The sequence below is a fragment of the Cyprinus carpio genome, chromosome A7 (genome assembly GCF_018340385.1).
Source record: "Cyprinus carpio isolate SPL01 chromosome A7, ASM1834038v1, whole genome shotgun sequence".
In the NCBI taxonomy this organism is placed as follows: Eukaryota; Metazoa; Chordata; class Actinopteri; order Cypriniformes; family Cyprinidae; genus Cyprinus; species Cyprinus carpio.
Genome location: NC_056578.1, coordinates 27,420,353 through 27,434,150, shown reverse-complemented (window position 1 = coordinate 27,434,150; position 13,798 = coordinate 27,420,353). Strand labels below are relative to the sequence as shown.

Below are 13,798 nucleotides of genomic sequence, written 5' to 3'. Positions count from 1 at the left end.
ATTATACATGGTTTTGTCAGAATTCTTCTGAACAAGTTTCATCATCATTCTTCACAAAATTATGCAATCTCAGCACCGTTTGTGTTGTAAAACTGCATATTTTTATATACATTAGACTCTCAACAACAAATGAGTCCACCTCAAAAGTTAATAGTTTTATTCATTATATTTAAACAGTGCCATCAGAGTTTTTGACATCTTGAGACACATAGATTTTTCATTCACTGTGTGTACACAGGCAGCCAGTGCCTTTGTGGTAAAATATTGACAGACAAAACTTTTAGCCAACGTGAAGACTATCCCAAGACATGTGAGATGTTATTGTCCAGGCATTGGACATCATGGTGTTTTATGGTTTTATGTACAGCTGCCTTGACCATTTAGCAGCGAGCTCTCGCCTGATTGCTGTCTCAATCAGCCATCAATATAGCATTTGTTTACGTACCAGTGTAGCACATTATATATATATATATATATATATATATATATATATATATATATATATATATATATATATATTAAAGAATGGTTTCTTATATGTGGTACATGTAAAAGTAATAGGGCACTCTGGAGCTCCAAGTGGCTGTTTTTGGAAAAGGCTCCAACAGGTTAATAATCTGAAGAATTTTTTTCTTCTGTAAAGAACCTTTTGTTCAATGAAAAGGTTTCATGGATGTTAAAGCTTCTTTATGAAGCCATCAATGCCAAAAATTAACTTTTATTTTGAGTGCAAATATGTGTGATGAGAGGGGCCGGGCTGAGAGCCGTGGGAACTGAATGAGGCCGGTGGAGTAAATGCTAATGCGCGACACCTGTGCCACTCACCGGTCTCGAGTCTTCCTGAACTATGAACTGTGTTACATTGGTGCCGAAACTCAGGAGGAAGGAGGGACACTGGCACCACACGACAAAAACAATATTCATACCGTCTTCACACACGGACAAGTGTTACATCATATACCTCTGTAAATAAATACAATTTAAACTGACGTCCAGCACATTACAATGCACTTTGAATGGAACATATACGTTAGCTTCGAACAAGAATCATGGCGGAATATCCTGTGATGTCCACTTCGTAGGGCACTTACGTTCGAATAGAACAAATTTCTGAAGACATAAGACAAACATACAAAATGTGCAGAGCAGGGGGGCGCTAGGACTGGAAATGAGAACCGCTGCTCTACACTGCTCAAAACTTGCGTTTGAATCATCAGTGGCAAATCCTTATGTAAACATATGTAAAAGTACTTACAGACCTGACCTACAGTCAGAACAGCCAGCATTGTAGTCTTCTCTCCTAGGATCAGGAAACAGTCCTCCACAAAATGTGAAGCACACATCTGAATATTTGGGATGAATTGTTCTGGAACAGTGTTGTTAATACAACTTAACCACTGATTTCTAGTTGTGTCCTCTTTTGGAAGGACATGAATTAAACGGAGAAAGAAGTTAATGTCTGGGTGAGAGACAAAGATGGTGTATGAATGGAAAAGGTGGAACAAAGGAAGAAAGCAGGCGATGGGTAATGATGAATGGCAGTGTGGAAGACAGCGGAACAAGTGTAGCCACAGTGAGAGTCTCCATGCATTAGTCTCTCTCTCTCTCCAGTCCTCCTTGACTTCACACTATCAGACCTTATTACTTACAGCTGTTCTTCACCATGGCCTATTAAACCTTATCATTGGTCTGCTGCCTGCCAGTTTTATGCCTCTGCTCTTCTTATTAAAAACACTCATCACACTGATACTACAATGCAGTTGCATAGTGTACACACACCCAGGGGCCTCCCACATACATCCCTGAGTGCAGCAGATCATGTCACAGTGTCTGTGTGAGTATTAGTACTTCTGAGTTGTTTAAGAATGCATTCTGAATTTGTTGGTTGGCTGGAAACCAACTCAAGACCTTTGCAACAAGTCCAAGGTCAAGAAGTATTTGTTTGGCTTTGATTTTAAGTGAGCTGAACATTGCTGCTGGTAAGTAATCATTTCCAGTGGGCATTTCAGCTGTAAGAATTAATTTTGACTTTAATTACAAAAAAATAAAATAAATAAAAGTTGACAATGACATGAAATGTCTTTCTTGTCATATTGATGATTCCAATTAAATTTGTGAATAACTTGAGGAAAAATACATTTTCCTTTTAAGCCATATGTATGTTAAGGCACGCATACATGCTTGGATGCTTCACACATTAGTCAAAGCGCTCAAGGCATAGCTGTATACATTATAAAACAAACACACGGCATCTCTGTTAAAGAGCAATAGTCTTTCTTCACCTCTAGCATCCTCCTCAACACACTTTTTCTCATTACAGCCTGGATTCATTTTCTCTAGACAACCTCTGACCTCTTCCTCAATTTATTTTCATTGATGGAAATGGGCACGGACACAGGCTTGAAAACTTCAGGTCACATGGGTCTTATTGGTGGATACAGTCTCCTTTCAAGGTTAGACAAAGATTTGGGGGGTGAGCATGTCGAATCAATAGACAAATTAGAATGACAAATCTAATTTATTTGATTAAGGACACTTATCGAATGATAAGTAGCCTCATGAGGTAATTTGCCCATGATTGAACAGATTTGGGGCTGTAGATGATGTACAGGGCCTTTTGTGAATATATGGCATAATTTTTTTTTTTTAGTTTTGTCAAGGATGTAAAGGTAATGCATACTAGAAATTATTCATCTAAAATGCACTTTTATCAAAAGCAGTTTCTTATGTTGGTTTCCTTTAGATTATCTTGAAATACATAGATGCATAACATCTATTTAATAATTAAAAATATATATGTGTATTAATATTAAATGATAAATATATGACCTTGATCTTTTTAAATTAAATGTTTTATTTGTATCTCATTCTCATGCATATATATGACATTTTACAGAATTTGTGCAAACTACTGTCCCACAACCAAAAAAAAAAAAAAAAAAGAATTAAAAAGCATTTAATTATTAAGATCTCAGATTTTCACTAAGATTGCTTTATTATCTACTGAAGCCCACAGTAATGTTTAAAATATCAGTAAGCTTAATATATGTAAAATCATAATTTATTGGGTACTTTCAATTGCAAGTGAAATTAAAAAAAACAACAACAAACAAACAAACAAACAAACAAAAAAAAGTGTTTCTCATTTGCATGTCTCTACCGAAACAGTGTATGTTTTAGTCCATTGGCTGAGACTGGAATTAACTATACCCCTACATTTATGATCAGGAATTATTCCTGGGTCCCTCTCTCTCGTAGCTACATAGTGAGTAGATAGGCCCCATCATTTTGAGATAAATGTGCTCAAAATCTGAAAATCTGTGTGTAACTTTAAGGAACATCACTACCAAATTCCCTTTATTTTTTTATTTTTATTTTTTTGCAATTAAGTTCACTTTTTTGTATGTGTGTTATTCCATAACATTTAGTTTTTTATGTGTGTTCAACTGTTCAGAACTGTGTTAGGTAACTATGTGCTGATTAGCATCTTTGAGCTGGGCTCAAAAGTATCTAAAATTTTCTCTACTGTAACAGTCACGACCGAAACATGTCATCATTGTTTTGGTAGTGACAAAATTGAACACATAATCCTTTATTTGGGGGAAATTTTTGTACAAAATTGTAAACTTTTTAATAAAATAGCAAAAAAATATATTTACAAGCTAGATGTAAACAAAATCTTAATTGATCTTAACTTTTTGAAAATAAATTATAAGAATTAACTGCACAATTAATAGAAATGTGTACATTGTTAATTATACAATTTGCATTCAACAAAATATTTGGAAAATTATTATTATTATTATTGTTGTTGTTGTTGTTTTTGTTGTTGTTGTTGTTCAAGATGTTTCCAACTATGACCCAATTCTGTAGAATGGGTTCCATTTTTTTTTTTTAAGAAATTAATACTTATTTTCAGCAGGGACACATTCAGTTGATCAAAAGTGAGAATGAAGAACATAAAGGTAATTATAACATCAGCAAAAATTTCTATTTCAAATAAATGTTGTTATTTTTAACTTAAAAAATGCTGTTAATTTTCAGTTGGAATAATACTTAACAGTATTACTGTATTTTTGATCAAATAAATACAGCCTTGTTGAGCATGTTTCTTTCAAAAAAAAATCTTACTGACTTCAATCTTTTGAAAGGCTGTGTATGTGTTTGTGCACTTGTATAATCAATATTTCTCAATATCTGTCAAAATTAATGATAGATAGGGTACTAAAAATATAAATCAAATTATCATAACTAAATGTGTGATTAAAGTTTGTGTTCATTTTCATTATCAGTTAAATAAAAATTATCATGAAATAAAAAAAACAGTGTTTTGAATGTAATGTATTGCTGTGTTTTTATTTTATTTTTATTTATTTATTTTATTTTTTAAGAACTTTGAGGTGTTTGTGAATGTGTTTGTGAGTTTTTGCACACACACTCAGAAGGAGCGTCTGGCAGATGAAAGTGAGCACAGAGATACAGTTACACCCAGAGTTTGTAATGCCCCCATTACGGTCAATTTACAGAAACCTGGTTTACAGTGAACCCTCTCAGACTCATCATGCCACAGCAGCTCTCAAATATCCCTTTCAACGTACACTATTTCAGCTCATTTGCTGAGCCACTGATGGGAGGGCCACTGGGTGGGGTTGTCAAGGTCATTATGCCACCAGCCCTCCTGCTCGTCCCTTAGGACCCGCAAAGAGAGGCCATTTCTCATGCTTAAAAGGGGAAATGCATTTTTGGGGGTCTGAAGGGAGGAGGTCAGCCTCCCTTCATCTTCCCTCTCACTGAAAGATGGATTAATGTGCAGTGATGTCACAGGGAGACCAGCATGAATTAGGGATGAGGAGCAGAGAGCATAGGTGACCCCCTGTGACTACAGAGGGATCATTTCTGAGAGCAAAAACATGTTGCAGCCTAATTACATATACAGAGTGTGTTCTCGGAGTAAGACATTTACATATGTAATATGGAAAGTGCTGGCCAGCAGTCCAGAGGAAACAGTGTACCCACTTACCCTGCTTTTACGCTCCCTTTCTCTCACCCTGGTTTTCATCTTTGTATTAAGGCTGTGACACACCAAATTTAACATGGATTTTATCCCTCAAATCCATGTTAAATTCAATATGGCATCTAAACTTACTTAGGTCTATTGGAATGCTTAGTTATGATTACGTAAAATTAGTCATTTTAGCAATTGCTCGCTTTTATCACTTTCGCTTTTCTTCTTGTGCAGAGGTTTGCTAAGCTGAACGGCCAATCAGAGTGATCTGTCTTACCAATTGCCCAACACTGATTTTACTTGCTCACTTGGCCCAAAAGCCATCGACGGGGTCCAACTAGTGCCGATGGTGTGTAACACCTTGAAAACTGAGCTGACAGAAATTCTCAGGTGACCTACGATCAGCTCGGTGTGTCACACCCTTTAGAAGCTTCCAATAGTTGCATCCTCTTTCTGTCTGTCTTACAGAGACACCTTTATTACTTCCCTTCGTTTCAAACCTCAGACTTGAAACTTTTCCATCTCTCATTTTTATTCCTGTTGCCCTTCCTTTCTCAATCCCACTTCATCTGCACTCCTCCTAAAATGTCATATCAGCCCAAGAAGACATGGTTTTGCTCTCAGCTGCCAGTGCTTCATGTCTGGGACAGGATTGGGGACAGTGTCGGTGTAGGAGGGAGGTGCTCCATTCTCAGGGGCTTCACTCTGAAAAGGGCTTCTCAGCCCAGATTACAGCAGCTCTGCTCCACACCTAGCTTGTTCACTGTTATCTCCAGCTCAACACTCTGATCCCATCGGGAGTTAGTCTGGAGACATCTACAGAGAAATAGGATGAGAGAGAATTCAATGAGACCATCGGAATCCGCCAAGATAGGAACAGTTTAAGAAACTTTGAGAAGTTTATATAGTTATTTCAATTAACTGTTTGAATCATGGCATGAAGTCTCTCTGTAAAAATATAAAAGCATTTGCAGTACCAAAAGGGTGAGTTAATAAAGTTTTTTTTTTTTTTTTTTGTTCCAATTTGTGAAATTTGAAATATCATTGCTGAGCAGACAGGGAGGGATAAGTTACATCTGCTTGACACACAATATGCCTAAAATGACACTTTGTATAGACTGGCATTTGATACAATTGAGAGTAATTAACACAAGCATGCACACACACACACACACACACACACACACACACACACACAAGCTCATTGTCATGTTTTTATAGTTGTAAGGCTGTTTTATATATTTGTTAATGTTTAAAGGCTATGTGTAATGTAATTTGTTAATACCCATGTTTCAAATTCCTTTAATTCCTGTGAGTTAAAATGCTTAAAATGAAATGGTGGCAATAAATGCTGTGAACAAGTCATCTTGATTATCACAAATGCATTACATAAAACAATAAAGTTCATGGATAAGTAGTAGGTTTTATAAGTAATTTGTAGATTATTGTAAAAATATTAAAAAGACACTCAAACAAAACATTTACTCCCAAGTCTCCCTTATCAGATACATGCATTTATTTGATAAAAAATGCAGTAAAACACTAATATGAAATACTAAATCTGTAGTGTGAAATATGCTTGAATATGGTTTAAAATGCAATTTATTCCTGTGATGGCAAAGCTGAATTGTCAGCCATTACTCCAGTCTTGTTTGACAAATTTACACACACACACACACACACACACACACAGTCTTTCATATGAACATAAAGAATCTAGAAGGCACAAGCTCTTAATTCAGATTAATTTTTTAAAAGAGAATGGATTAGTTGCTCATAATTCAGCTGTGCATCACAATAATAAATTATCACATTTTAAACCACATATACAGTTACTAACAAGAGTAATACTTAACACCTGCAAAGTGCAGAGCAATTTTATTAAACCATACTTCTGAGCCATTACTCATATCATTACTCTATTTGTGTTTCAGCAACCGAGAGAGCGAGACAGAGTCCCTCAGCATTTATGAGTTGCTTGAATGGGTTAAAACAGGAGGATGATGGAAGACATTCACTATCTGAAACATTCTGTGCAAGAAATAATAGGAGAAACAGAGTGACAGCAAGAATAAAGCACAGATGGACAACATAAATCAGCCAGTTTTAATGACGGTGTGAGAGAATTAGCCAGGACAATCTGTCTGGAGAGTCAATCATTTGATTTGAGCTAATAAAGTGGGTACATGTGTTTTGAGAAGCATCTAGTGTTGCTAAATTGCAGTTCATCTTACCTCCTATACAGAAAAAAATGAAAACACTGTACCCAGTGAAAGTTCAGTTTCACAGTTAGCAGACCGAGAGCACCAGACAGTGCAACATGGCTGAGCTGAGAGGAAGTGTGTGTTATTTACATGAATGAAAAAAGTACAGCATCAAAGGGAGAAATCAAGATGACAAAAAATATAGAGGGATAATTTGGAAACCTATTGAAGAAGCGATTTGGTGAGACAAGACAGACAGATATGTCAGCCAAAATGGGCACGGTGGGCTTATTTAACAGCAAAGACCTTGCTGACAAATTTGAATTTAGTTGGAGGCGTTTCTTCCTGTATGTTTCTTATCACTGTCAGATTATACAAAGCTTAAGGGAGTCTACCTGGTTCGTTAATTTTTAATTTGACAATCGACTAACTCAGACAAAAAGAAGAACTTTGTCTAATGATCTTTTCCTATGATGCCAGAGGATGATATAATTGTAATTGAGGCAGGCTCTGCAGTGCTTGCTTGACCCATTAATGTGAAATAAAGTGGTAGTTTATGTGATACATTTGTTAGTTAAAAGCTTGCTGCTAGTTGAGTTTATATAATGCTTTCAATATGTAGTTTTTTATGGGGTTTATGCTCTAGGTTGAGTCTTTACAACTGTCCTCCACTTCTTCATTTTTTTGTGTCCGTGTTTTAACCATCCAACCATCTACCCTTTGTTCTTCTCTCTCTCTCTGTCTGTCGCTGTCCCTCTCTCTCAGAACTGATCGACGGCACCCCCACCCTGAAAATTAACCACGGCTCGGGTACATTGGTCCTGCAGTTGCCGGGCAACGTGAATGTAGCGGACAGACGGTGGCACAGACTGGACGTGAGGAGCAACAGCAAAGTAAGTGTTCGCCGTTAGTGGGCGACTGACTGCTGAGACCAATCGAGCCGAGGCCCTTCTCTCCCTGCCAGCTTCCTCCAGTAATACACCTCAGCACTTTTGTACAAGTCAAAGTCTTACTTATCTCTTCTGAAATCATCTTCACATTCCGAAAGGGAAAGTAGAGCTGTAGTCACAGCTGTTAACCAGGGTTTACTTGATCCCAGACATTGTATAGTCTGCTAATTTGTATTCAGTGTTGCCAGGGCTGTTTCGGATTCAGCGGCTTCTCCGTTGATGCTAGACTCTGTAGTAGCACTGGCATGTAGTCTTGCCGTGTTGCGGTTTGCCTTAGGGTCGGTCTGAAATTGCTTGAAATTCTAATGCTTATTTTTCAATTTACAAAAATGCTGGGTGTGAAAGGAACATTGCAGGTTGGAGCTTTTAGACTGCAGTAAAGATTGTTTGAGGTTTGAGATTCAGATTTCTTTTGGTTACCAATACACTGGGCGCTGTCATGGACATGCAAATAATACAGAATGTCATTCTCCATGATTTGTGAATTCAAATGAAGCCGTCCTCTATGCCGAAATCAGTGTTTTTATTTTTTTTCATAGCGACTCTTAATTTTATAATGCCTATAGCTATAAAAGTTCTTCATGTTTTATTACCAATAAACACGCAGACTGCTGTCTATGACAGCACACGGTGTATTTGAAGCCAAAATAAATCTGAATCTCAAACAGCAAACTGTCTTTACTGTGGTAGCTTTTAGCATCTTGACATGCTATGTGTTAAATATTACCACGCCTGAGGGTTTAGCCTCTACAGAGAGTGGAGAAAGAGGTTGAAGTGTGTGGAAACAGCCTTTTTTGTGTTTGTTGCTTCTTCCAACATTGAAGATTTCAGAGAGAAAGAGCTCTTGACTTATGTGTCTGTATAAGGAGACAATTAAGGCTGGAATACACTACATGGCTTTTGCCCAGATTTTTGCCCCGATTTACTGAAAGTCAGAATCAGTCTACAGATTTTGGTCTGTTGTAATTAACAGATTTCACAGAAAATCACATAGTGTATGATGGTCACAGACTCTGATTTTTTAGCTTCAGGATATCAAATGTTTGTTATTTTGAGACGATTTTAGAATGCTTAATGTTTTCATTTATAATGCATGGCACACATTTCTGTGTGTTGTGTTCAGAATGACTTTAATATCTGGTAGTATTGTCGAGGTGCATTGATGGGATGGGAAATAAAAAAGCTGTCATCATTTATTCACCCTCAGTCATTCCAAACCCATAAGACTTTTGTTCATCTTCAAAACACAAATAAAGATATTTTTTATGAAACCTGAGATTTTTGTCCCTCCATTGGAAGTCCATTCCACCAAAAATGTATGCTTTTAAAAAATCATAAAGACATTGTAAAATTATCCATATTACAGGATTCCCATACTTCTTGAAATAACTTGAAAGTACTTGAATATCAGACACATGGATTCAAGGCCTGGAAAGTACTTGAAAACAAATATAAGTCCTTGAAAGTGCTTGAATTAAATTTGAAATCAATTTTGTTTTTTGGTAGAATGGTGCTATTTCAAAAATTGTCCTATATGCACTGTCAAAGACAAAACGAAATGGCGCTTATGATTGGGGGTGAGAAAAAAAAAAACTTAGCATGTGAACTGATGCACAGCCCTGCATGAACCTATGGAGAAGCAGTGCATTTGCGACTGAAAACTACTGCATGCGACTATGAAAAAAAAAAAAATTCCGAGATCCGATCAGCATATTTGTGTTTGCGCTCATGGAAGCTTCAAAGGTGTGCTGAGTTCTGCAATCTCACAAATCCTCTCATTCAGGGGCGATTCAAGGATTTTCATTTTAGGGGGCCCCCAATGAGGGTATAATATATATGTAAGGGATAATCAATGGCTAGCATGCATTAAAGGGTTTTTAATGCACAACGTGGAAGCACAACAGCCGATGCAAAGCGGAGGGTGTGGTTGCCTCCGCAAAGTGCATTTAAAATCCTTTAATGCATGGCTAGCTGTTGATTATCCTGCTTATTCCATGGTCATTTGCCAAGTTATAGACAAGTTAAAATTAGTATTGCTCTTTACAGCGCAATATTTGACCAAATGGGTAAAAAATATTGGGTTATTTTCATGTTACAGCATGTTAGCTCTAGCACTCTGCCAGTTTCAAATCAGACACAGAGATGAAATAGTGCGTAAGTTCACATTTATCAGAATGAATTATAGCATGTATTTCAATTAATTATCGTTCAAGATAGAGATGACAGTGGTGAGACAGCTCTCTCTCTACAAACAATTACTTCAAAAACAGCCATTTTACCATCGTTGCTGAGGAATATAATAGTGATCTAGTCTCTAGGCTATTTTATTAATAAAAATCGTGGGGAAGTGTTGACAGCAAGTTTATGTGTGTGTACAGCGCAATCTGCGATCTCTCTCTCTCTCTTTCTCTCTCTCTCTCTCTTTCTCTCTCTCTCTCTCTCACTGTGTGTGCGAGGCGAGTGATGTGTGTTGGTCAGTTAAAGTAATCAATTAAAGCAGTGCATTAATATGGAACTGTGGAACCATGGAATATATATATATATATATATATATATATATATATATATATATATATATATATATATATATATATATAGATATGTGTGTGTGTGTGTGTGTGTGTGTGTGTGTATATATATATATATATGTATAATAAAATAAAAAATGTTTGACTAATAGGGATGGTATGCTTAATTTATATACCAAATGTAATGCATAGATAGGTATAACATATAACTGAATAAGCCGAATACACACACACACACACACACACACCTGTTTACTGTACACACACAAAATTTTACTGTTTGCATTTATAGTACAACCCTCTTTCCTTAACTCAAGTATGTAAACCTCTTTGCTACATGCACTGGAAAATGTTTTACATTGAAAGTTACATTTTCAAATGAAAATGGCAACATGATTGTTTTATAAAATTTGTGTTCATACAGGTATGTGCTTAATTTTCACTGGAGGAAACAGCTGTGGTGTGATGAGGGATAAATGCTGCGAAAAACCTAAGCTACAGTAGATGGGGAACTGATTGATATTTTGTAAACTGTATTTATGACAAAGAGCAGAACTGTACAGATGCAGATATTATAACAATCTATCGTTAAACACACACAATTGTCCTCTGTTTCTCGCTCTGCGTGGCCGCGGGCTGCAGAATGCAGATTGAAAAAGAACGCGTTGAAAGACGGGGAGGAGCCAATCGAAGTCTGCCACCGTTTTTTATATGAAATTTGAAGGGGACTGATGTGATCACGAATTCGTATACAGTTTATGGAGCTAATCGCTAAATTTTAGGGGGGATGAGTAGTTTTTTTTTTTTAGGGGATCTATAGTCTGAAAATACACCTACAAGCCGCTTTTGTGTTCTTCTGTGCCACCTCTGTAGTACAAATATATATATATATATATATATATATATATATATATATATATATATATATATATATATATATATATATATATATATATATATATATATATATATTTTATTACTGATTTCATTTGATTGGCAACTTATTCTTATTTTACACTTATTTGAATTTTACATAAAAGATGACATACTTTAGAAAAATGCCATTACAAAGGTGTAAAAACAAAATTCCCTGTGAATCACTTTAAGGAGTCAAATATCATCTTGTAATGGGAAGCCTAATATTTGATCAGAATTTTTGATTATTGATTAGAAGGTGCTCCTGAAATTTTTGACTGTGCTCATATTTATTTATTTATTTATTATTAGAAAAGTAAGCGTAGAGCCTTTAACCACTTTTTATTAATAAAAAAATTGAGAAATTCTTTCAAATGTAAATATTTTACAAGAATTACGGCAAAAGCCAGTTAGATGCGAGAATATATACTTTTATCATTATTTGATATTAAATTCCTTTGAACCCAACTGCTCAAAATGGTCTAAATGTATGAAACCTACACATTCAAAACCTAATTTCTCTGAAAATTTTAATGTAAATGTTAAGTGTAAGTGAAATGTTAAGTACTATAAGTCTTTCATGATGCTTCATATGCTGGGGTGTGAATTTGATAGGTGCTTGATATAAAATAAATGGTGCTTTAAAAAGTCCCTGAAAGTGCTTGAATCTGGTGTTCATGAAAGAGTGGGAACCCTGATATTAATCAAGCAGTTTAATCCAAGTCTTCTATAGAGACATGGTTGGTTTATATGATGAACAGATTTAATTTAGGATTTTATTCACATATAAACATTGATCAACATACAGAGCATATCAAATATGGTCATTGGTAACTCAACCCTATGTATGAGAACAAACCTCATTGGTTCTCACATCAAGCAAGCACATTTGAGCTTCAGAAGACTTGGGTTAGAAGTTTGGAACAATATGAGGATTAGTAAATAATGACATAATTTTCATTTTGAGTGAATTATCCTTGTATCCATGTTTTATGGTATTTCTGCATATGTCTGTCAGTGTATGTGTGTATAACAAACCTCATCTTTGTATGTGGTCTCAGACCCAAGGACAAAGCTTGAAATATGTACCTAATGTTGAAGTACTGTATCTGGCTAATCCTTAGGACTTAAATGTTACGTTTCTGTTTGCAATCTCAGAGACCCCCAAAAAATTAATCAAGCCAATAAATTTTTACATTCTACATTTTGCAGTACACACTGTACCTCTTCTGCCAATTGATTTCTTTCATTCTATTTTCAACAGTGTTTTTGCTGAAGTTAAATTTAACTCAAAAAAAAAAAAATAACACGTTTCCCCACACATTTCTTCTTCAGGAGGTTCGTTTTACACTCGACCGCTGTGCAGGAGCCACTATCATGGAGATGGAGGGAGTGGGCAGCTGGCTAACTACTGAAGACCACACTTCATGTGAAGTTACTGGCGTCACACCGAACATGGACAAGTAAATCACTTCCTTCATGTCTCTTTAGACACCAATGCATAATTGTTTGAAATGTTAAAATTTTGACCCTGATGAATCATTAAAAAACAAATCATTCTTCCACCATGATAGCAGGACACAGTGGACGAGTCAATGAAACAATTATTACCCTCCTCTTTCTCACTCTACATATGGGACTCATGCCAATTATGGACTCACTAATGTCTTGAAATATTTATAATTACACAAAGGTCTCAATCTAAAAGGTCAAATGAATTATCAGAGTGAATCTCTAGAGGAAAATGACCTCTCCATAGCATACAGCACATTAGTAGCTCGTGGCAGAGAATATAACGTGGCTAGGGTAATGACCTTTTCTGATGTGCTTTCAGGCATCTGAACATGACACAGGTGCTTCAGCTAGGAGGAGTGAATGAGAACCTGCCATATATCTACCCACAGCTACAACACAAGCACTTTACTGGCTGTATCCGAAACCTCATTGTGGACAGCAAGGTGAGGAAATGCATGCATATCAGTACAGACAGAAAAATCTTTAACAAGATAAAAAAGCTTTATTATGCAAAGTCCTGTAACAGAGATGAGTCTTTTTATTTTTATATGATCTACAGGATTCATATGAGGCCATGCCTTATTATTATTTTATTTATTTATTTATTTATTTATTTATTTATTTATTTATTTATTTATTTATTTGTCACAATTATGACACTGGTGTATGACAGTTTTTCTC

At 35.8% G+C, this 13,798-nt stretch overlaps 1 protein-coding gene across 2 annotated transcripts in view; it reads left to right on the top strand.

The window, feature by feature from the left end:
* The window catches only part of LOC109093790 (neural-cadherin-like), a 255,054-nt gene that overhangs the window by 195,275 nt on the left and 45,981 nt on the right, over positions 1–13,798 (top strand). For both annotated transcript variants that reach the window (XM_042760623.1, XM_042760624.1), the window contains exons 24-26: positions 7,975–8,102; positions 12,938–13,065; positions 13,437–13,560. In XM_042760623.1, coding sequence (XP_042616557.1) covers positions 7,975–8,102; positions 12,938–13,065; positions 13,437–13,560 — 380 coding nt within the window. The remainder of the gene's footprint in view (positions 1–7,974; positions 8,103–12,937; positions 13,066–13,436; positions 13,561–13,798) is intronic.